This window comes from Mastigoproctus giganteus, chromosome 1 (assembly GCF_048544385.1).
Source record: "Mastigoproctus giganteus isolate SK-2022 chromosome 1, ASM4854438v1, whole genome shotgun sequence".
NCBI lineage: Eukaryota > Metazoa > Arthropoda > Arachnida > Uropygi > Thelyphonidae > Mastigoproctus > Mastigoproctus giganteus.
This window is the reverse complement of record NC_143575.1, coordinates 4,191,311-4,214,823: the sequence shown is the minus strand read 5'-3', so window position 1 is coordinate 4,214,823 and position 23,513 is coordinate 4,191,311. Positions and strand designations below refer to the sequence as shown.

General features: G+C 37.8%; 1 protein-coding gene across 2 annotated transcripts in view; it reads left to right on the top strand.

Moving 5' to 3' along the window:
• LOC150090502 (tripartite motif-containing protein 2-like) overlaps nt 1–23,513 on the top strand; it is a 150,867-nt gene that overhangs the window by 50,415 nt on the left and 76,939 nt on the right. The window contains exon 2 of one of the 2 annotated variants that reach the window (XM_090378506.1): nt 18,136–18,238. The exons of the other annotated variant lie outside the window; for it this stretch is intronic. Within the exon in view, the coding sequence (XP_090234632.1) occupies nt 18,236–18,238 (3 nt within the window). The 5' untranslated portion in view covers nt 18,136–18,235. The remainder of the gene's footprint in view (nt 1–18,135; nt 18,239–23,513) is intronic. 2 annotated transcript variants of the gene reach the window in all.

Genomic DNA, 23,513 nt, shown 5'->3' with positions numbered 1-23,513 from the left:
GAGCCGGCCGAGGACGCTCGGCCACCATAGTGTCGAACGTCCCTTCGGATGGGCTGTCTAATGCGAACTTAGTTCGCCAATAGTCAACCACCTTTAGTTGGCGCCATGATAGAAACCAGCCACTCTCTGTCGAGCGCGTGTTAGCTACTGCTTGACTTTCTAAAATCTAAAGAGCGTCAGTAGGTCGTCATCAGTCCGTGCTAAATCCGTACCCATGGAGAAACGTAAATATTCAGAAGACTATCTAAAATTTTGGCTTTGCCATCTTGAAGGGAAGCGGTGCTTCCCTGAACGTAGTCAGCATTCCCGATGAAGTACAGGATGAATTCTTGGATCTGCGGAACGATTTCTCGGCACGTAATTCGTTTTATGAAAAATTGCTTCAGGCGTTCTTCAGTTCTGGTGTGCTATGCATTTAGTCATATCCAAATGTCACCATGCTTGTCTTTAGAGTTTTGCTTTCATTTGCCTCTAGTATCTCTGCGAGAGTGGATTTTCAACGCTTCTTCATATCAAAACAACGGCAAGAAACAGACTATGTTGAAGATGATATGAGGTTGGCTTTAACAAACACTTAGCCTCGAATTTTGAAGCTGGTTGCCCAGATGAAAGTACAACCATGGCATTAAATATTAGGTTAGAATTATATTCTGAAAAATGTGTTTTTAATGTTTTCTATTAAAAATGCCTTTTTTATGCAAATGTGGCGGGGGTCACAGGTTACTTGGCTGTTATAAAAGGGGATCGCGACTCGAAAAAGGTTGGGAAACACTGTTCTAGGGTGTGTAAAGCGGTAAGTTAGCAGAGCATTAAAGACAACTTTTTTTTTTTGTGCGACTTATATAAAACAATTTACATATATGCAAATTCCACATTTAAATTTGCATATATAGGAACTATGATACAAGAAAATTCGCCATCTCGCACACCGCACACATCAACTATATTCTCAATTATTCCTCATATGTATACATAATTTACGTTAGTTAACACAACCATTCCTTTCCTTTTCCTTATTGGTAATCTTTCACACACAATCCAATTATTACTTAGAAAAAGATGCTTCTCTTCCTTTACAAGTCTACACAGATCACTTTACATCAGTTCTCTTACTTACTACAAATCACCAATATCTATCAATCACCTATCAAATAAATTACTATTATCACCTTACATCAGTAGTACTTACTGCAAATCACTTATTTCTATCTTAGTTACTCCCCATTTTTAATACAGGGCAGGGGTTCCCATTTTCTCTCAAGGTCACTGAATAACTTTTTCTTCCCTTCGTACGTTACTTAGAATCTTAACTGCTAACACATTGTCTAGAATAATAATATAGATTACCACATTCTCTTCCTACTACGCCTATGATTTATTTTATTATTAATTCCCTTATATTTTTTTTCTTCTTACCTTAACCCCTTTATATCATTTCATGGTCATTAACTTTATCTATAATCTAACCGAACTTAATTATACATTATTTTCTTTGAAATAAACTTGCTATCGAACAGTTTCATAGAGTTCAGCTTATGAGTCCGATTTCGGGTTTCAATGAAACTGGAACACACTTGCGTTCCGAAATGGGCTGCTACTTCAATTCTTTGGCACTCTGGTTTCCTCCGTTGCAGACAGGCTTCTCACATCGTTTAAAATTTTTCTGACAGTTTATCTCTTCATCGGGGGCTCATGAACTGTACACTCCTCACGTAGATTTTGACTCTCATATCTACATACTGGCTCATTGTTGACGGGATGGGATCTAGACGCAAGTGTAGCTTCCTAGACATGCCGATGAACCGACGACTGGATTTCTTGCACGTTTACTTTAAACGCGCATGTTTCCCACTTCTGCAACCCCCCCCCCCCCCCCCGAATATCACTTACAGTCCACACGTTCTCATGTTTTCTCCCACTCTCTTTTTTTCTTCATCTTGCTTCCACAAATTTACACTCAAAATCTAACACTCACTCCCACAGCTCTCAATAAGCCGCACTCACAACTCACTCCAAAAACTAAAGTTTGTAACGCCTCCCACAGGACTTTCAGCCAATCCAATATATTACTTAGATTTTTCACTCTTTCCTATTTGCTAAAAAAAAAAAAAAACTACAACTCTCTCCCTCGTGAGCAAACCAAGTCCCTCTTTTGTAATTTTCTTGTTTACTGTTTATTTATCACCCCAGAACTACAATTCTTTCATCTATGTCGATCGCCTCCCAAAAGTAGCTATTTTCGTGTTTACACTTTCCTTGCTAAATGTCGCCAACTTGCGTAAAATCCTCCACAGTTGCTCTGTTTTCTTGACGCGAACGCCAGACTGTGCCGTCACTGACCTGTTTTCGTCAAAGTGCAGCTTAGATCAAAGCTTTCTTTAATTACTTGGTTCTGTTGTTTCTGCTCTTAGTAACCCTTTATCGCTTGTTTGCAAATGATCACTCCTTCCCTAGTACAGGCCACTGTTTTGTTTACTCTCAGTTCACCCTTTTTGTATTACGTATTACTTTTGGTCTCCATTTAACTGCTATTTTAATTCACACGCGTATATCCTCCCTATTTCTAAATCCAGTATTTTCAACCCTTAATATGTAATGTATCCAACCTTGCTATTCAAACCTTAATTCCAAATTTTCTCTGCCCTACTTGAATTCATTTCAAATAAATATTTTCATTTAATTTGCAAGTGTACTCTTACAACCTATTTTTTGTATGGTTAAACTTCAGCTTCAATGGTTCTGTGAGACTGCTTTTGGATCTCCTGTCCCAGTAGCTTCCCGTGAGGACGCTGTGCTAATCAGGACTTCTTAAAGCGTAACTCATTTTAGCTATTATCGATCTGTAAACAGGTTCGGTGACTTTTTAACGATTACCACTCAAGAGATTCAGTTCATATTTCCTTCGCAAAAACAAGACCTTAGAAACAGTATCTGGTTTTGATATCGTTCCCTGCAGTTTCTCCTTCTGTCTCTTGGGTACTTTTCATGTGACCGTTTTTAAGATACCTTGACATACTTAAACCACTCTGTACCAACGCATTAAATATACGCTTGGTGCTGCACATTTTACTCTGCTTTGATTTTCTTGAAAATTATATGTAACTAGTGGGAAGTTTTAATAGGATCGTTTTTATTCTTTTCAATGGTTTAAGTAGCTTTTCTGGTAGTAAGAATGTCCCGGAGAACGATGGCTTGCAGTGGTACCATGGATGAAGGGGTAAGATGATTTTGCATACGAGGATTTAAGTTTTGAATTTCAAGAAAACGGTAATTATGACCAAATCGAAATCTCGTGATAGAAATATCGGTGTGTGACCACATTTTTCTTATTTGGCTACCACCGTTAAAAAAATTTAACGAACCCCTTATTAAAAGTACGTTGATCCGATGCTGATTTTGGTACACTTCCTACAGTTATGACCGTTATTAATTTTAGTGGAGGCACATGGTTGTGACATTGTTCCATTGCAAGAACAGATTGATTTTAAAAACAATTACCTGTATTATGTTTTACCTTAATTATTGTAAACTTACTAGTTATATTAAACTTCAGTTAAGTCCATATCCAAATATCTATTTGTTTTATGAATGGTACCCTTTTTTTAGGTCAAAATATTTTGAAATAGGGATTATGTCACGGCAGTATTCAAAGCTTTATTTCGTTGGTAAATGTACTTAAAATACACTAACAACACCTTAATAGTTTTAGTTCATATTACAGAAATGTTATTCTAGCGACTTCAGCATGTAATATAATTAATTGGAGAAACTCCATTTAATAGATTGTAAGTCTATTAAATGGAGTTTCTACGCAGAAAGTGTCGAATAGCCCCCGCGCGGGGGGGGGGGACGGCTATTCTACACTTTCTGCGTAGAATGTCTCCTTGGAACCCCAATCGCCATAATTACTCTTTCTGAACCTTTGCCTTTTTTTTTTTTTTTTTTATGTCGGGCAATTGGATATCCAGACTTCCATTAACCTCATCTTACCCAAAAGTAAAAAGATTACGGATCAACAAACGTCTGTTTAACTTGTCAGTCAACCAAAATAAGACTGACAACAGCATTGCAATCTTACACTCTGGTTTGTCAGAGAAAACTGCTCTTCCATCAACATTTTCTACTTGAAGGACGGGCCATATTCTGGTCCTTTCGACCGCATGAAACAGGGAGAATCGGCTATAGTTTTCATCAGATCAGGCAGCGTTTTTTGAATTCTGTAGCCCCGCGCATACTATATCCGTATCTTCTTCCTAAGTGAAACCGGGTTTCACTTAACAAGAAGATATGGATATAGTGGAACCCGGTTCGTTCCTCGGCTGGGATGCACCTTGGGTGACAAGGTACGATGGGTTGTGCGTTCTAAAATGCCTCTTTGGTGCCACTGTTTACTGGCTAACGTATCTTTTCTGTTACACTACACAAGTCTCGTCAGCTTCCGTTGGTCTTTTGCATCAACGTGCTGTTTTCCGACCACAGAATCGCCGTTGGATAAAAAAAAGTAAAGTGCAGCCATTATCAACCCACTGCAGGATGGAGGCCTCCTCAACAATTCATGCTGAGGGAAATGGACCATAATCTGCCACGCTGGTCCAGTGCGGATTGGCAGATCGACCGTATTCAGCAGTCAGGGGCTTGAACCCCGGTCTACTCAAAGGGCGTGTGCTACTGCACTCCCGCTCCTGATGGATAGATGTATTTAATTAGCACATTACGGTTTCTGCCCATTTATAAGGCCTAGAAATTAATTTTAAAGACATATATAAAAAATTTACATTCGTTTAAACAATACATAACACCTTAACGTCCTCATTTAATAAAGAATCTTACACAGCTGTCTTAATGGTCCAAAGATAAAATACGATTAATTATCAAAAAACCAATTAATAATAAAATGTGATTAGATTATATAAATGAATATTTTTAACTGAGAAATGCTGTAAATGGATCTGAACTTTCTGTATTATTTCATTAATGTAAGTGGCAAGAGAACAGTTGGATTTAAGGGTAACATTTCAGAATTTCTGTCTTGTCTCGGTGGATGTTAAATACTATGACTTTGTATTATAATCATGTAGTTCGTACACATGATGTAACATTAACTTTTACATGTGCTGGAAGTAGCCATTTAACTTAAGATATAAGAAAGCTTCTAATATTTTATTTTTTTGTCGGTCGCCTAGAAGTATTTTGAGAGTTGTTTTGTTTTGAGCATTCATTACATTTTGAAAAACTCTAAAATTTGAATTTTGGACAGTTCACAATAAGGTGCTGTACCGTTGGTGAACTTGGCAGTGTGGTGGAGGGTCCTTCACCTCTGAGTAGATAGCAATGAGTCATGTGTACCACTGATTCATAACCTAACAAGGGTCACTTCTTATTGACTGCTACATGGAAAGCTAATATACCATAGTTGAAACGTTTGTTTCTAGTCTGATCTTAGCATTATCGTTGCCATTTGCTTTATGCTGCTTTGGTGGATGAAGATATTGTTTAAGCTTGTTTGTTTATTGTAGCTTGAGTAAGTTTTTACGAACGCAGTCCTTAGAAGCTCTGCTTTTGAGCATTTTCTTGAATTACATTGGCAATTAATGGCTGTTTCACGCTGCTTTCCCATGGCGCTTATCTCCATTGTTCGCAGGCTTTGCACTCTTTGTTTGGATTTCTGTTGACGCAGCTACGATTATCCATCTGAGTAAATTCAAATCAATGATTTAATGGACAAGCTTGCTGCTGTCGATAAGTTTCATTCTGAGAAGACGTCTTTATGCGAATAATTTTATTTCCCGCTCAATTGTCTTCCATTTAAACGCGATGAATGCTTCAATTTTTAGCTACTTGGGTATTTAAAAAGCTATTTCCGATCGCACTGTACAAGTATTTTCAAAGCAACTTAATTTGCAGTGTAAATATAACATTTAATTATTCGTAGTGTGTTCGTCATAAGTGTTTTGTTAGGTAGGCAGAGAAAGCCTGCTGGCTCCACATAATCTACGCCTGGCGTTTCAGTAAATCAATTCCCCGATCAGATATTCTTTGTCTCTCTTGGTAGTAATGGCCTTTCCCTTGCAATTCAGTTTGCCAGTGGAACTGCGTGTTAAGATGACTTAAGTACAAATGGAAAATGAGATGTGCTCCTGAGTTGATTACTTCAGTATTGTTTAAGCTGGACAAGAAGTTCTGGTTCTTTATAAAAGAATGAACTTATCGTGCTACCCAATTACATTTAAACTAAAAGAGCGTCTTAACACTACTCAGCAATGTGAGTAGTTCTAGGAGGGGAACTATAATTTTATCTAAAAATCTCAATATTTGGTTTCCTTATTTACTGTTAATATATTTACAGTGGCGGACAAAAAAACTGCGTCACTTGTGAATTTTGCAAATGTGTTTTGCGCTGCATTGTGGGTTGCAGCAATTTCCGAAATGCATTTGTTAGATGGGATATATATATATATATATATCTGTGAATGAAAGCGAATAAAGACTCCACCGATATACCTAATTGCCATAAATATTTCCCCAAAGGGTAAAATGCGTAATTAATGGAAATCATGCAAATGGCAATTATGACAAAGAAAATGTACCAAACGTACAATTTCATTGCATTTACGTGTACAAACTGAAATGACAAGTTAACGTAATAGCATTGTACTGTAAATCAGAAAAATAAGTGCTCAATATTTTGTTGTTCCTCCTCGAGCTGCAGTTACAGCCTTGCAACGATCTGGCATAGTTAATCAACTTCTGGATATACGGTTGCCCAATTTCGTGGTACCACACCCTTACAATACTCTCCTGCAGCTGAATCTTACTTGTTGGCTTCTTCTGAGCAATTTTAGCCATTATGTACCAGCAATTTTCAGTAGGGTTCAAATCTGGACTGTTGCCGGACCAGTCCAGCATTGTAATGCCAGCATTTCTGAGGTATGACTGCACCTTAAGGGAGAAAACGAGGGAAAACATTGGTGTAAGTATGTTTTAAGCCTTGAGACCAGACAACCCATAATTAAATCTAAATAGCATAAAACTTAGTGTTTCTGTATGCAAGGTGCTGAGTCCTGTTGAAAAATACCGTTTTGGACATCTGTGTGGTGATCCCTATTAACGGGTTTCAGGCATCCCTCTAAGGTAGCAGTGTAGGTTTCTGCATTCACCGTTCCGTTAATAAACTTAATTGCCACACCCCTTTCCTTGTTATGCATCCCCAGACCATATGACCGGCGGGGAACCTTACAGTTGATGTTATGCAGTCAGTATGACCTGCCATGGCAGCCTGTCTGCATTGCTCAGAAAACTTCATATCTGCCTGCACAATTACTCCCAGGTCTTTTTCATTTTCTACCACCTTAAGTGTAGTATCACACAGTTGGTACGTTTCTCTGGGGTTACTTCTACCCATATGCAGTACTTTGCATTTGTCACGGTTAAACTTCAGTTGCCACTTCTTAGCCGATCTGCCCAAATTATCTAGATCCTGTTGCAGTAGCACACTGCCATTACTATCATTAACAACCCTGCCAACCTTTGTATCATCTGCAAACTTCGACATTAAGCCTGATATACCTTCAATATCATTGATAAATATACAAAACAACAGTGGACCCAACACCGAACCCTGTGGGACTCCACTAATAAGATTAGTCCACGAAGAGCAGCACCCATTCATTACCACCCTCTGTCTTCTAGCACTTAATCATCCTTTTATCCATTGTAGCAACTTACCCTTAATACCATTCTGCTCCAATTTGTACAATAGTCTTCCATGCGCAACAGTGTCAAAAGCTTTCCTGAAATCCAAATATGATATCAAAATTATTTTTCGCATCCAGTTCCTTTGTAACCACATCATAATATCCTATCAAATCATAATATCCTACCAAGTTTGGAGCCACTTTTATGTATTGGCATTATGCGAGCTTTTTTGAAGCATCTGGGATAAACACCTTCTTTTAAATATTTAAAGATATGTAACAGTGGAACCGTTAAATTTTTGTAGCAGGGTTTCCAAAATATTTGTGGAGTACCGTTGGATCCCTTGGCATAATCACTTTAAGTGATCGATGGCAGACCTCTAGATCGATAAGATCAACATTAATATTTGCCATGAAGTAAGTCGTGCTCAGCTAAATATGGATGATTGGGCCATTTCTTTAGAAACTGCAGAGACAACTGATTCCAATTAATCTGCAAATATTTGGACGATTTCGATAAGAGTTCACGCTTTTATGTTATTAAAATAAAGCGGGATTATTGTGTGGAATCTTATCTTTAATCGAGCGAATGGGTTCCAAGAAGGACGAAGGTCATTAGCTTTGGATATACTTTGTATTAAAAACTCAGCATAATATTTCTTTTGTTGCTTTGTCGTTTGTTTTCTTTAAGCAATGTTGAGAAACGTTTTGACAGTGTATGAGTTAGAACGTTGAATTTTACGATGTAATTTTTATTTTAATGTTTGCTTTTTAAATTCGTTATTGAATCACATGGGATATTTCTTTGTGCTTTTAGATATACAGTAATGGGAACTGTTACTTGTACTATATTCTTTTGTACAATTTTGCATAAAAATTAGAATTGCATTGTTTTGTTTATTATTTTAGTACGTTATCCCAAATGTTGTTAAAATTAATCTTATCTACATTTTATGCTGAAGGTTACAGCTCAGAAGAGAAAATACCTTCCTTCACTTCATAACTCAACTCTTCATAGGAGAAAATTAGTCTAATGTAATTCCATTTATTGTTAGACTTTTTACTTGTTGAATTAACCCATAACTATTCTTTACATTTTAAGAAGTATGTGGTAATGCTGTCTTGGTATCTAACCGACTTAAACTCTCGGTAAGATAGTCGCCAACTACTAATAACCGTGCGGTAGGAAGAAATGCAAGTGCTATCGAATGAAATGCTGCTTCCATTTCTTGAAGTAATTGTTTGTTTACAGGAGGAAGTATATTTTTGTACTGTAATTTTATGTAAAGGCCTTCAATAGTGTCTGTAATTCCTTTATCGTAGCAAGTTCATCAATATTGAAACGTGGGCCTCTACAGTTTTCTTTGCACGATGTAATCTGTTTGTTTTTAGTGGTGGAGTTTGATTTAGTCTATATATTGATCCTGTTTCATTTTCTTTTATTCGGGAAGGTCGGCGGTCCGTATCATCTTCCGCATATAGATCCAAGATGGGTTCGTCCTGGTTGATGGTATCGTCTACATCCATGTTCAATATGTTAGACTGACTCTTCTTGGTTGAATCTGATGTTTGAATTTTTATAGGTTCCGTTAGTCTATGGGTTGGGACAGTTGGCAGAACGGTAATTGGAGTATTGTTAGCACGTTCTATCACGACTGTTGCTTGGGAAGGCTGCTGTGAAGATAATGTTGTCGGGGCTCAATCTGAAATAAACATGTTTGATGGAACTGAGACTTCGTTTTGTGCTTGTTGTTGTAAGGTTTTAGGCACATCCGCAACTTAGCTATATTGCGCGTATGTAATTGTTTGTAAATTGTGTTTTCTGTGGTCTATTTTCTGGATGAATCCAAACAGGATTCGAACTTTTTTCCGGCCTGTGTGGGGAAGAAAATACGATGATTATATCAATTATGCTATCGACGAGGGGTCGGTTTGTGCTGCTGTCGACCAGTATTTCTTTCCTCTTGGTGCACACGTGCGTTTTGGTGTATTTAGCATTAGTTTCATTTTGGCTTCCTGATAGGTGACTTTTCCTTCCACAGTTACTTTATTTTTTTTTCTTCCGCAGTTTCTGGAGTAAGCTGGATGTTTTCCTTTATACGTTGGAAATCCAATGTTACAACATCACGCTCCGTTTGAGTATGGGATTTGGACTCGCAGTTACGACAGATTTGAATCTCCTCGACAACCCATTTGCGAATCACTAAATTTTTGGCACTTATAACATCTTATTCGATTAGGAATATAAGGTCTTACTCGGCAATTGAGGTAACCTGCTTTGACATTGGACAGTAAATTTGGAGTAGCAACGGTAATTATATTTCGTGTGTGATCAAGCTTGCCATCTTTTCTGATCATGATATGCTTAGCTCGCTTAACTTTGTTCTTGCAGCTCCTGGACTGGTTCATCCTCTGACATCAGGTCCCACTCTGCAATTACTCGTTTTGAGATATTTAGTTGCATGTGAGATAACTTGTAGAAGTATCCAGCCAAAGTTTGAGAGTTTAAGCATGGTCTCTGATTGATTGCTTAGGACCAGTGGTTTCAGTTAGTAGATCACCAAATGTAAGTATGTTCGCCATTTTTGGTGAACATTCCATGTTTTCTAGACACTTCGTTGTGATAAATGAGGACATGATACTCGTACGTTTTTGTTTGTCAAAGAATGAATGATAAAGAATATTGGGCATTATTGTTGCTGCATGTCTGTACGCAGTCAGGTTTCCGGCCCAGCTAATAGGAGATAGGAGCAGTGCCTGGTGTGACCAACAGAAGATTAGTAAGGGTTAATAGCTAATGAGGAAAAGTATAAAGAAAGGTAGTGGTTTTTTTTTTTTTTTCCTCCTTTCTCACTCTTAAAACCGTTTTGATAGAAGAGTTGCTATGAAATAAGTTTTAATAAACTTCGAAACTTAAGAACCGTTAGTGGCTCTGGAACAATCGCTCAGTGTAAGCGCCCTCGTGGGTAACACAGTTGGTATAATCAGGCTTCCTCGCACCGGGTGGAAAAGACCTGAATTCGAATCCCTTCAATAGCGTGAGGAATTTTTATCAGAAATTTTCATAACGTAGATGAATTAGTTGGTCTCAGGCGAGCATGATTTTTCTCACGAAATTAGTTTTTTTCTTTCAGCAAAACAGATATCGGTCACAGTACACACACACACACACACAACTCGGACATGTACGGCGCAATATGGTAAATATACAGCATATGGAGGAAACAGATTTCAGATGAAGGACGAATTACAATAGAGGCTGGAAGAGAAGGTGATTGGTTAAGAGGAAGGCGGGAGAATGGAAATAAAAAGGAGGAGAAAGTGTCGTCGAAAAAATATTTTGGTTTGTGAATATCTGAAAAATAATGTAACGTCGTGTCCGAAAGAATGATCAGTAGAAATGCCTGTGTTTGATGTGAAGGTGGGAGGAGTGAAGAGATAGTTGCTAAAAATGAGAAGTGTGCCTGCTGAATGCTTAGGAAGTCCAAGCCTCATCATATTAAGCAAATAAATGGATGCAGACCATCGATTTCTCGACAGGAGAATCTAGGAAAGGAATGCTTGAAATGTCTGTAAGCCAGGTACAAGGAAGACGGCCGCGTAAAAAGATCAGAAGTGGAAAATCACACACACACACACACACACACACACACACACACACACACACACACACACATTATATGCTCAGGATTGTTGCATAAGTGCTCTATGGAGAATATAATTATGTATCCCTATGTTTGTGAAAGGGGAAAAAGGGGGGAGGGTAGATATTTGGCTAGTGGAGCAGTATTTTGCAATGGTAAAATGATTGATTGTTTTCAGAGAGGTTTGAGTCTGAGATTGTTAGAGGAAAGGTGTTGCGTATACAAAAGGATTTGAAAGAAAATTGTAGATTAATTGAAAAAATGTACGTGAATATGTATAAAGGGGTTTTTTTTTTTTTTTATTGTTCCTGTAGTTAACTTTAATTAAGAGTAGTGTCCTACAATTTGCAGAAGGAAAGGGGTGATTATAACTTTTAACTAAATGGTATAAATAAAGATATGTATGAAGAAAATGTAAAAAGGAGGTAGAAACAAGTTTTTATTATTCCTGAAGTTAACCTTATAAATGATATAATACTGTCTAAATTTTAATATGGAAATAAACCTTTTGTTTTATTTAGAAATTTAAATAAAGTGCTTCATTATTCTAAGAGAAATATACACTGCCCTCAAAAACAAAAAAACTTGTACTAAGTACAAGTACTTGTACAAGTACTTGTACCAAGGAGAATAAATATATCCTCAGTGCCCAGAATCTTCTGTGACAGAAAGAATAAAGCAGTCGGGTAGCTTGCGAGCTTTGGAAGGGTGAGGAACCAGTTGTACTTAAATCAAAAAATAATACAGAACTACCAAAATTGGGTTCCACAGCACGAGGTATAACGACACTTAACCAGATAAATAAATAGTAGGAAACCCCGGTTCCTACATTCTTTGGTCATTTGGTGCTTCCGTTTTGAAAATGGATATGACACTGATGCATTGTGTGATTTATATGCAGTAGTTCGAATGTTAACGTTTAGGCAGTTTATATATATATATATATATATATATATATATATATATATATATATAAGATAAAATATAAAAAATAAAATAAAAATAGATGGAGAAGTTATTAAACACAAAATGCCGAACCTAGTTGAAGAAAAAAAAAAGAGAAAAAGAATGTTAAGATCCTATAAAAAAAAAAAATAATAAAAATAAATAAATAAAATAAAATAAAAAATAATAATAATTATTAAGTAGAATTAAATCCGAATTAATGCCGAATTAACAGGCCAATTATATGTACAAAAGCTGAAAGAAAAAGAGGGAGGGTGATAGAGATAAAAATTATAAAATAAAAATTAAAAATTAAAAATTGGTACATAGATCAGGTATTTCATCAGGGGGCTACACCTGATCATGTACCAAACACTGTGTTTCTATGCAAACTCATGCTGATGGAGAAGCTGAAGAAATGAAAAGGAAATAAAAAAAAAAAAAAAAAAAATTAAGAATAAGAAATTTTTTATACATCTCCATAAACATGAGTGAGGTAGCCCCAACGCAGTGTATTTAGATTAATAAATTAAGTAACGTAGTGTAACCGCAAATGCAGTGTATTTAGATTAATAAATTAAGTAACGTAGTGTAACCGCAGTGTATTTAGATTAAAAATTAAGAAAATTGAGTAACGCAAACGCAGTGTATTTAGATTAAAAAAATTAAAAAATTACGCAACGCAGTGTATATGGAAATAAATTGAGTCGATAGTATGTAATAAATAAATAAATAACAAGGTAGCGGTATAGAAAAAGGAAGCAATGCAAGGTAGGGGAGGGAAAAGAAGTTAAAAATACAGAGGCGAAGATAGTGAGAATGAGGAAAGTGAGAGTCCGAATCACCCTCGTATTACACTAATAGTTCAACGGACGGAAAGACGAAGAGTAGAAAGTAGAAAGAAGTAAAGCGAAGGAAAAGAGTTTAAAGGATACTAGGCAAGCTGGGGATGTAAGTACCCAACCTCATAGAGAGGGCCTTGGCTGTGAGAGTGTTAGTAGAAGTGGAAATTAATACCGCTAGCTTGTATTGTATATTTTACGAAATAAAATAAAATAAAAAATATGAAAAGGAAGAAAATTAAATACCTATGATAGTTGGCAGAAACAAGTTGAGTGAAATATAATTAAGAAATGACAATAAAATATGCGATCATGATTAATAAGGTACAATTACGCGAATATGATTAATAAGAATGGAATGCAAACAGAGGGAAAACTATGACAACGATGGTGGAGTTGCTCAGAAGAGAAGAACTATGGGAGCCCTCTGTGGTCAAAATAAAATAGAGAAAATAAGATTGGACATAAGTAATTATTGATATTAAATTACGAAAATGAAAAGAAAACTTAGGAAGTGAAAGAACACGAACATCGTTCTAATAGAAGTTATAATAGAAGTCATTATGTGTGATCACTTTCCAAGTGGTGGAAATACCACCATTCAAATGTACAACTATACAAGTATCGAATTAACCCTAATCAAGGTGGAACATGGTGAAACCGAATTTTTCTTTAATGAAATCAGAGAGATTTTTTATAATAAAATTTAAGAAATTAATAGGAATGTCATTATTGCGAAGTTTGGTATAGAGATCATTCAAAGCACCAGCGAAAAGTGATTGATTGCTACTAATATTAGCTAAACGGATAATTTGTGTGTAGATTATATTTTTATGAACCTTAATCGAAATATTCGAGTTCCAATTTGTTAAATAGATAATATTAAAATTAAATTCGCTTCTTTTGTCAAATAGTTCCAAATTATGACGAAGAGGAGGACTATTTAAAGTAATACTTAAATCCAAAAAATTTGCATGCTGGTTGCCAAAGTTTTCTTTATTGAGAGTGAGTTCAGTTGGATATATGGATTTAGCAATATTTTCAAAATGAATGTTGAGAATAAGAAAGTCATCAACATAGCGGAATGCATAAAAATTAAGGTTCGGGTTGTTATCAATAAATAGATGTTCGTAATAATGGAGAAATAGATTAGATACTATGCTAGAAATTTGTGAACCCATGGGAACTCCTATGGATTGTTTATAAGCATATTTACCATCGTGGATGTAATTGTTTAGGATACAGAGGTTGATGTAGTTATTCCAAGTAACCTCATCTGTTGATATAACGTTTTTGTATTTGAGGAACAATTGATGAAGTACATTAACAATTAGGTGATGCGGTAAGGAGGTAAATAAGTTGGTGAAGTCATATGTTTCAATACTAAATATGCTGGAATATGCAATGGAATTAAAAATTTTAATAATACTGTGGTTGTTGTTAATGATCCAAGTGGTAGGGATATTAATAAGGATAGTAGTTAACAATTTGAAAAATTGTTTACCTGGATGATAACAGCCACTTTTTTTGGCACTAGTGATGAATCTGAAGCCAACTGGATGTTTATGGAATTTGGCTATCATATACAAGAAAGGCAAAGTAGAATTGCGAATTTTGGTATGCAATTTTTTATGCAAAGCTATAATTTTTTTGATGATGGTATTAATGCCGAGATTACAGCGTGAAAAGGTGGAACTACTTTCTACTTCCTTTTTGAGGGTGGTGTAATAAAATTGCTTGCAGAAGATAGCAAAGTTATTAGAAGCCTTATCTACCGGAGTGATGATAAATTTTTGTTGTAAATCTGAGATGGCTTTATTCAGGTTAAAATACTTGGTATGCGAATTATTATAAAGGTAGTAAGTTTTAGAAATAATTTTTTTAATGTCTTGAAATGTGACATTTATCCAATTATAGAAAGCTTCGTGTGGTATTGTATATTTATATGCTAACTTGTTGCAAAAATTCAAGATATTCAGATAAATATCTTTAATCTTTATATATATTATTGAGGTTGGCCTTATGGACTGGTCTGAAATTAAAACCTTTTTCCATAGCGGACTTTAGTGGAATGTTGTTAATAATGTCCAGGTTACCAGTAATAATATGTTTATGATATTGATCAACGTAAGGAGCATATATGGGATCATCACAGTGACATGGAAGATCTAAAGCTTGTAAGTTGCCTAAATTAGTAGCTAGAGTTTTATAATTACAAATTTTAAGTCCAATAGGAGATTCATAGTTGAAGCAGTGATGGATCTATATATATATATATATATATATATATATATTGTAAATTTTGAAGAAAATCTATTGCGCTGTGCTTCTTGAAAATTGCACATTCATATCGCGGGACTGTGTGTGTATATATAATTTTTTTTTTTTTTTTAATTCAGTGGATGAGCGTTCATAGTTCAAGTGCAATACGTATTCATAACTACGAAAGGTCAGCTCCGATTCCATTGTCCGTCTTTTAGGACAAGATTTAAGAAAAAAAATACTCAATTTTTTGAACATTTTTCTCAGCGGAGAATAGAAGAAAAGTTTCTTCATTTAATCTGTCCTTGTGCCAGTCGAAATGTATCAAACTGGGAATGACCAGGAGGTTGGAGTTGTGTGGTTTTTTTTTTTTTTTTTTTCCCCATCAGCATTACTTACGAAATATATTCTCCTCGCCTCTGTGCATTAAGGCCGCGATGAGGTCTTTTAATCTCACGTGCACTCGACAATGGAATGATGAACGGCTTGGTATTGTACGACTGTGCCAGAGAAATAAATCAGTAGGAGACTTTTACTAGTGGCAGCGGAGAATATTATACCCGCTGGAATAATGGCGTCTCCGTTCAGAAGAGGGAAAAAAGTATCTTTCTTATTCGTCATTTCCTTAAAATGTTTGTTTACTTCCCATACTTGGAGTCATGAAATACTTGGAGCCATGTTGGATAACATCGTTTCGAATTGGGAAAGACGCCCGAAATTATAGCTTCAGATAAGAATTTCTCTTCTTTATATGCCATAAAACTTACAAATGCACTTTTAATGTATGCTCTTCCTTAATGCGAGGTTCCGTTAAAAATTAATTGCCGTAAAAATCGTAATATTTTAAAGCCAAACGTATTTATACTGGAACATCTCTGCTGCCTTCTGAACGTAAGATGACGGGAGGATTTTTTATGGGCGTTTTTCACAACATGGCTGAGTTAGTCGGTGTCAACAAGGATAGAATGGTTTTTTTCGTTCAGCAAAACATCGACCATAGAAAACACGTAACTTAGACATTATATACGGCTTAATATGTAATGAGCTGCTGATGCACCTAAAACCTTACAACAACCAACCAATCTGAGCATAGGTATGTTTGCCTATATTCAAGGGTTTCACTGCTTTACTTGCCTCTTGATATGTTCTGTTGAGCTCTGCCTTAAGTCGTTGAATTTCTTTTTTCCTTCTTTCCACCTCTGGCATGCATCCTGAGAAAGCAGGATGCTTTCCTTGGCAGTTAGTACACGTGGAGTTTGCCGCTGAACGTGATGCAGTTTCATGATCCGTTGCAGCACATTGTAAATTACCTGTGTGGAACAAGGGTTCCACGACAGGCCATTTGGAAGTGTTCATATTTCTGGCACTTAAAGAACCTTAACGGATTTGGAACATATCAAACCAGTGGACAATTAATATAGCGAGCTTTGATGTCACTATGATACGCTGGTTGTTAAAGGTCAGGATTATGTTTGCAGTGAGAACAAGTTTCCCATCCCTACACATGAGCATTAGTTTCACAGCTGTTGCTACTTGGTTTTAATTCAAAACAGTTTCTCTTCAGAAACTTCAAGGAGGTTTCATACCGTGATGACACCACGGGGCGAGTTCAGTGTCTTGGTGGTAACTGTGATCGGCATTCACCCCATAGATGTGGGTCAGAGGAGTTGTGCTGAATGTTTCTCTTCTGGTCTTTACACGTGTGGCACCCAGGTAAAGCCATCTGACAGAATTAATCTACAAACCATTCCAAAACATATATCTTCAATTTTTTTTTTTTTTTTGTCAATTTTTATCAATCAGATATGACTTATGTTTTCTGTCTTTTTAGTAGAAGTGACGTTATCTGAGTCATCATTAAATTTAAGATAGGGACCGGGTTGGGGCACTAGAAATAATTGCTTTATTACGATTCATGGAAGTTTTGTTTTGGTTCAATGCCTGTTCTACCCACCTACATGGAGCCTAAATGGGACACTCACTAGTGACCCAGCAAGTAATAATACACTTGAGAGTGGGATGCCAGGGCCACTCAGATAGTATACTTGCAGTGCTGCCAACCTGAATCCTGTCCCTCGGACCACGAGGGCAGGGGCATGACATTGACACGGTTGACCCTTGTAGGCAAATCAACTCACTAGCTGATTGATCCTGGCTGAGCCATCCAGGACCTCCCATCTTATCAAAGCACTGGCCAAAGTGGAGTTGGACCTTAGAATCTATCAGATCCCCATCTCTGTTTCCAGCAGTTGTATTGCACAGAAAACACACCAGATTACTATGATGATAACCTAGGCTGTGGGCAGTTGGATCCAATAATGGTCATCTGGAGCAGCAGCATCGCTGGGAGGCCCCGTCACAACGTACTGGTACCCACATCGAGGAGAATTGGTTTATTGCTCTCTTGATTACTTGGAATAATGCTTGGCACCTGGGACATAATACTTTTTTTTTTTTTATTCATCTTTAAAATAGGATGATCGACTGAAGATGTATTTTGTAATGCAGCTGCACCACTGAAGGAGTTGGTGTATATTGTAGTCAGTTCTTCAAAATTGATGACGCTTTCCAAAGATTGTTTAATTTCATACAACTCTATAGTAAATATGCTATGTTAATTCAGTGATGTTTTAGTTGTTTTGGGGACACAAGGGCTACTTTGGCCAAATTGTGCCTATTCATGTGTTATATTATAGTCCAAGAAGTCTTCTCTGGCATGAAAAGTTCATATGACTCTATTTTTTTAAGATAGGTAAAAGGTTCATGCTAAGTTAGCATCATTTCCTATGACATGGCAAAGTAACAAGATGAGAAAGTGACTTGCAAATGCTGGAGAATAAAACATTCAATGGTAAGTACCACTTTTATTCCCTAAGGATAATGCTGATATAAATACTGACTTTCACAATTCTGATCTTTTTGATGAAAAAATTGTTTCATCTGTTTGTGAATTGCCATTCTCTCAAGTAGAACTAAATCTGGCTGTCAATCTTAGTAAAAATAGAAAGGCTCTGGGTACCGACTTCGTTAATTGATATCATCAAGCACTTCCACTATACATTTTGTGGAACGTTGCTGGACCTATATAACACTTGGTTGCCTCAAAAAATTTTCCTAATGAATGGAGAACTGCCGTTCTGACGGTAATTATGAACTGAATAATATGGAGGAGCCATAGAATGAGCCAACTTCGTACTGCCCTATTTCTTTCTTGCCTCTAGTAAGCAAGATTTATGAAAGACTAACTAGTTTTCATGCTAGTTATACTGCCTTAAATTTGCCATACAGGCAATTTGGCTTCAAAAAATTAGCAGCTGAGAACGCAGTTAACAAATTTAATATTCTGAGCGGTATGTACTTGGCCTATTTGAACGTTAGAGGTGCATTTGATGCCTTGTAGTGAGGTGGTATCCTAAGCAGAACTAGAGCTATACTCTATCCTAGTTACCATAACATCCTACAGGATTATTTCTCAGACTTTAGAGTTGTGGTATGGCCCACCTTGGAGGAGGAGACATTATGTGGAACGTAGCTGCCCTCGGGAGTTGAAACCTGATTATTTCATGTGGATCATGATAGTACTGGACAAGTTCTTAGCGAGTGACATGGATGATTCAGTTGCCATCACCTACGCTTACGACATTGTTTTAGTTGTCTATAGAAGTTCTAGGAAATAGATTGATAAAGCGAGTAGAATTTGGCAAGTTATCATGGTGCGAAATTGATAAACTGCAAATATTGCAGCAAAAGACTACGCTGCTGAAGGTCAAGTTGGGCCTATCTCTATGCGATCGTAATCGGAGGTACTGGATAGGCACTATGTGCTGTTCATTGCCAAGGATCCAAAAGCCTGCTCTTTTATGCTTTGTATTTGAGATTAGTTTTGTTGAGTCCATCTTTTAAGCTGTCTTAATAATTACTTATTTTGTTAAAGTTTGCATCTTAATAGGCATAGTAAAAATTTTCTAGATTTTTAAATAGTGCATTCGAGAGTTGTCAAACAACGTTAACTGCAAAATTGCATTTTTGTTCTTTAGTTTTACTTTATACAAATAACAATGTATATCATGTCACAGCTGTATCTCTCTGTTATTTCACAAGTTAGCTTGGGCTGTAAGCGAATTTCCGGTAAACCAAGAAAATGTCAAATGACGTTTTCTTGGTTAATTACAAAAACATCAACTACAAAATGATTTTGTAATTAACGTTGTTTGACTCTAAACACTCGATATGGCCTTCAGCCCAGGTGATGCACAAAGATTAAGTTTCTAATACAAGCATTCTTCAGTAACAAAAGAAGTCAAGCAGGAAGCATCCACATTTTCTGTAGATACCTCCAACCAAATGCGGAGAACTTGACGGGAGCCCCAGGAGACTTTTTTTTTTTTTTTTTTTTTGTACGGGTTTGGTTTCCTGGAATCGGTTTATAGAGAGATAGGGATATTAACTCTGTAAAGCGTCGCACCTCACCTCCTGTTGTTTCGGGAGCACTCCTGTCAGCCTTTGAAAGTCTGAGTGAGTGATCGGACCGTGCCAATATCATCAGAAAGTCCATGGTGAACGGCCTCTAGTCGTTAGAATAATATAGGCAAGGGAAATCAGCAAAATGATTCCATAACCTTGGAACAAGGATTGACTGAGGCCTAGGCTGGAGTCTGCATCAGGTATGGCACTGCACTGGGAATGGGTGAAACTGTCTGATAACGAAATAGTTAAACCTGGACCAGCGTCAGGGCCCTCTTGTGAATAACTAGGCTGTGCGGCATATTGGGTGGCATGCTTGGCATGTCTGTTTCGGCTGGCAACTAACAACTCAGAACTGGCACAGACCATGGGAATCTGTTTTAATTAGAAAACAGAATATTGCAATTGCCATCGATGGTGATGGTGTTATTGATGCGGTGTGATTTCTGCCAAGGGCTCTGAATGTCAAATGTGAAGAAAATTCAATGAAGCGCGGATAAATGGAGGGAGTAACGGTAACTCTCTGTAATTTGTTTATCAGGGCTACCACCCGAACAGCTGCCTGGATCACAGTTTCAACTGCAATTGCTTCGGGCAACTTTATCTAATTCTAGGAAGAATGTTAACCTTCCAATAATGCTGTGTCATGCTAGGACTATCTTTATTCCAAAAATTAAAAATCCTGATAGGCCTAGCGAGTTTAGACCTATCACGATGTCCTCCGTATTGATTCGGTCCTTCCATAAAATTTTGGCAAAGAGATATTAAATAAGGTTAACAATTGATAGTAGACATTTTTTTTTTTATTATTATTATGTCTAAGGTGGCACCTAGACTTTCGTCTATCTCCACCTGATAAAGTTGACTTTTTGCAGAACCTCTACAAAATAGACCTGTATGGAAGGTCTCTTCGCCATCAGGGAGAAGCTGTCACCTGCACAGCCGCTCCCCGATGGCGAATAGACCCTAATGACCGCCCATATTAATTGATAGTAGACAGAGGGCCTTCTTACCTGTAGATGGTGTAGCGGAGAGTGTCTTTCTTTTAAACAATTTGATTAACGAATCACGCTCGAAGCTCCGCCATCTGCAGGTAGCAACTTTGGATCTCTTGAAGGCCTTTGATACAGTTAGCCATTTTGCTATTACAGAAGCGGCCTATCATCATGGTCTACCTTTGTCTTTTTCAAACTACCTGATCAATTTCTACAAAGAGGCCTCCACTGAAATGAGGTTCCTTGGGGAGAGCCAGCGCGTAATGCCGACCCAAGGAGTACGGCAGGGGATCCGCTTCCCCCCCTGCTTTTTAATATGGTGATTGACTTACTCCTAAAGGCCATTCCTCGGAATATTTGGTTCCGGCTAGAAAATTCGATTGTTAATGCGCTGGCCTTTGCTGATGACCTCATTTTAGTGGCTACAACAAGAGGTGGCCTGCAATCTATCCTTGATTGTTGTCAGGGTTATTTATCTAAAAGAGGATTGCAAATTAACTCTAAAAAGTCATGGACTATGTCCCTAATAGCTTCAGGTAGGGAGAAGAAAAAGGTTGACTCAAATTTTTATTAGGGGACGACATTCTTCCGAATAAGGAGATTATGGATAGGTGGACCTATTTAGGTGTGGAGTTTGGTGTGTCCGGAGTTTCTAAAGTTGATGTTGATTTGGACAAGGAGTTGGGTAGGCTTCAAAGAGCACCTCTGAAACCCCAGCAGAGACTATTCATTTTAAAAACTTACCTTATTCCGAGATTTTATCACAGACTAATTCTTGGACGAATCTCTGCTGGGAGACTCAACTCCTTGGAGAAAAAGATTCGATCATTTTTGAAGAAGTGGTTAAACTTACCGAAGGACACACCAACTCCTTTCTTTTATGCTAGAATCGATGATGGAGGTTTAGGGGTTCTGTCTTTAAGATGGACCATTCCTATTTTAAAACTAAACCGTATGGAAAAACCTTACCGAATCTCCTTCAGAACTAATAAGGAAGTTAACTGAGTCAAAAAGTTTTAGGCGAGAAAGGAATAAAGCTCTCCAACTGTCCAAGGATGGAAATTTGATAATCAATAATAAACATTCTAACTGGCAAAGATGGAAGTCTTTATTATACACCTTTGTCGATGGAAGGGCTCTGCAGGAGTCCTCCCTTGTCTCGGGCCAACATAGGTGGGTCGGAGATGGCACACGACTCCTGTTCGGCCATGAATTCATTGAGCTGGTCAGGACCCGGATTAATGCTCTCCCTACCCTCTCCAGAACATCAAGAGGACGACAATCGGATAGACAATGTAGGGGAGGCTGCTTAGCAGCTGAATCTGTGGCCCACATTGCGCTCCGCTGTCATCGGTCCCATGACAAGCGGGTAAGTCGCCACAATGCAATTGTCAATATAGTTAACAATCGTTTGGCCCAGAGAGGATGGAGGACTCGTGTTGAGCCACGTTTCTCAACTTCCGAGGGTGTACGGAAGCCAGACCTGATTTGTACTAAAGAGAATCAGACATGCATTTTAGATGCACAAGTTGTTGGGGCTGGGGATGGGTTAGAAGCGTCACATAGGTTGAAACTTAGGAAATATAACTTAAATACTGATCTTAAAAAGCAAGTTGAAAATCAGGAAGGGAATTTCCCAGTTGTATCCACAATAATAGTTTCATATCGCGGGGTGTGGTCTCAGGCCTCGGCCAACTTAATGTTAAAAATAGGACTATCAAGAAATGATTTAAAAATTATATCTGTAAGGGCGCTTCAAGGGACCCATAGTTGTTGGCGTATGCATGTCCACAGGACCTCAATGTTGAGGGGACATTAACGGAATATGTATGTAGAACTATCCTGCTTTGTTTGTCTCATGTCTTTAACATAATTGTTTAAAAAAAAAAAAATTTGCTTATCAGGGCTACCACCCGAACAGCTGCCTGGATCACAGTTTCAACTGCAATTGCTTCGGGCAATTTTATCTAATTCTAGGAAGAATGTTAACCACCTCCAGTGCTGAAACTACTCCATCATCTACTTCTCTCCCTTCCCTTAAATCAAAAATGCCTTGGCCAGCTGTGGTACGCGAAGCAGAAAGGTTATCGAGTCTGTACACGGTATCTGGTACCACCGGGGTCATGGACATTGTGTATATGTAATGGGCATCCCCAGGAACCAGACGCCCTTCGAGAGCCTTTTTCTTGTGTCCTTTGTGGAAGATCTTTTTCAACCAAATCCGGGAGAGGACTTCACTTTAAACGTTCCCACCCCGAAGAATTTAATCAGCAGATTTGTGTGGACCGCCGTAAAGCAAGATGGACGGAGGAAGAAATTTCAATGCTGGCTAGGGCTGAGGTTGAGCTAGGTAGGAGGAAAAACATCAACCAACTCCTCCAGGCCCGGTTCCCTCATAGAACCCTTGAAGCCATGAAGGGTAGAAGGAAAAACCCTACGTATCTTGCGCAGGTCTTGAGCCTGAAGCAATATGGTACGAACCCATCTTTCTCCTCTTCTTCCTCTCCCATCCCTGTTAATGGAAATCAACCTTGGCCAGCCGTGTCACCCCACCCTTCGGGGCCGAGGTAGATGCATGGCGTCAGCACTGCCGGGGCTGACTCTCTTGGGGTCGGTGCAGGTCGGGATGCTGAGAAGATGACCGTTCCTGTGCTGGCCACTGGAGGG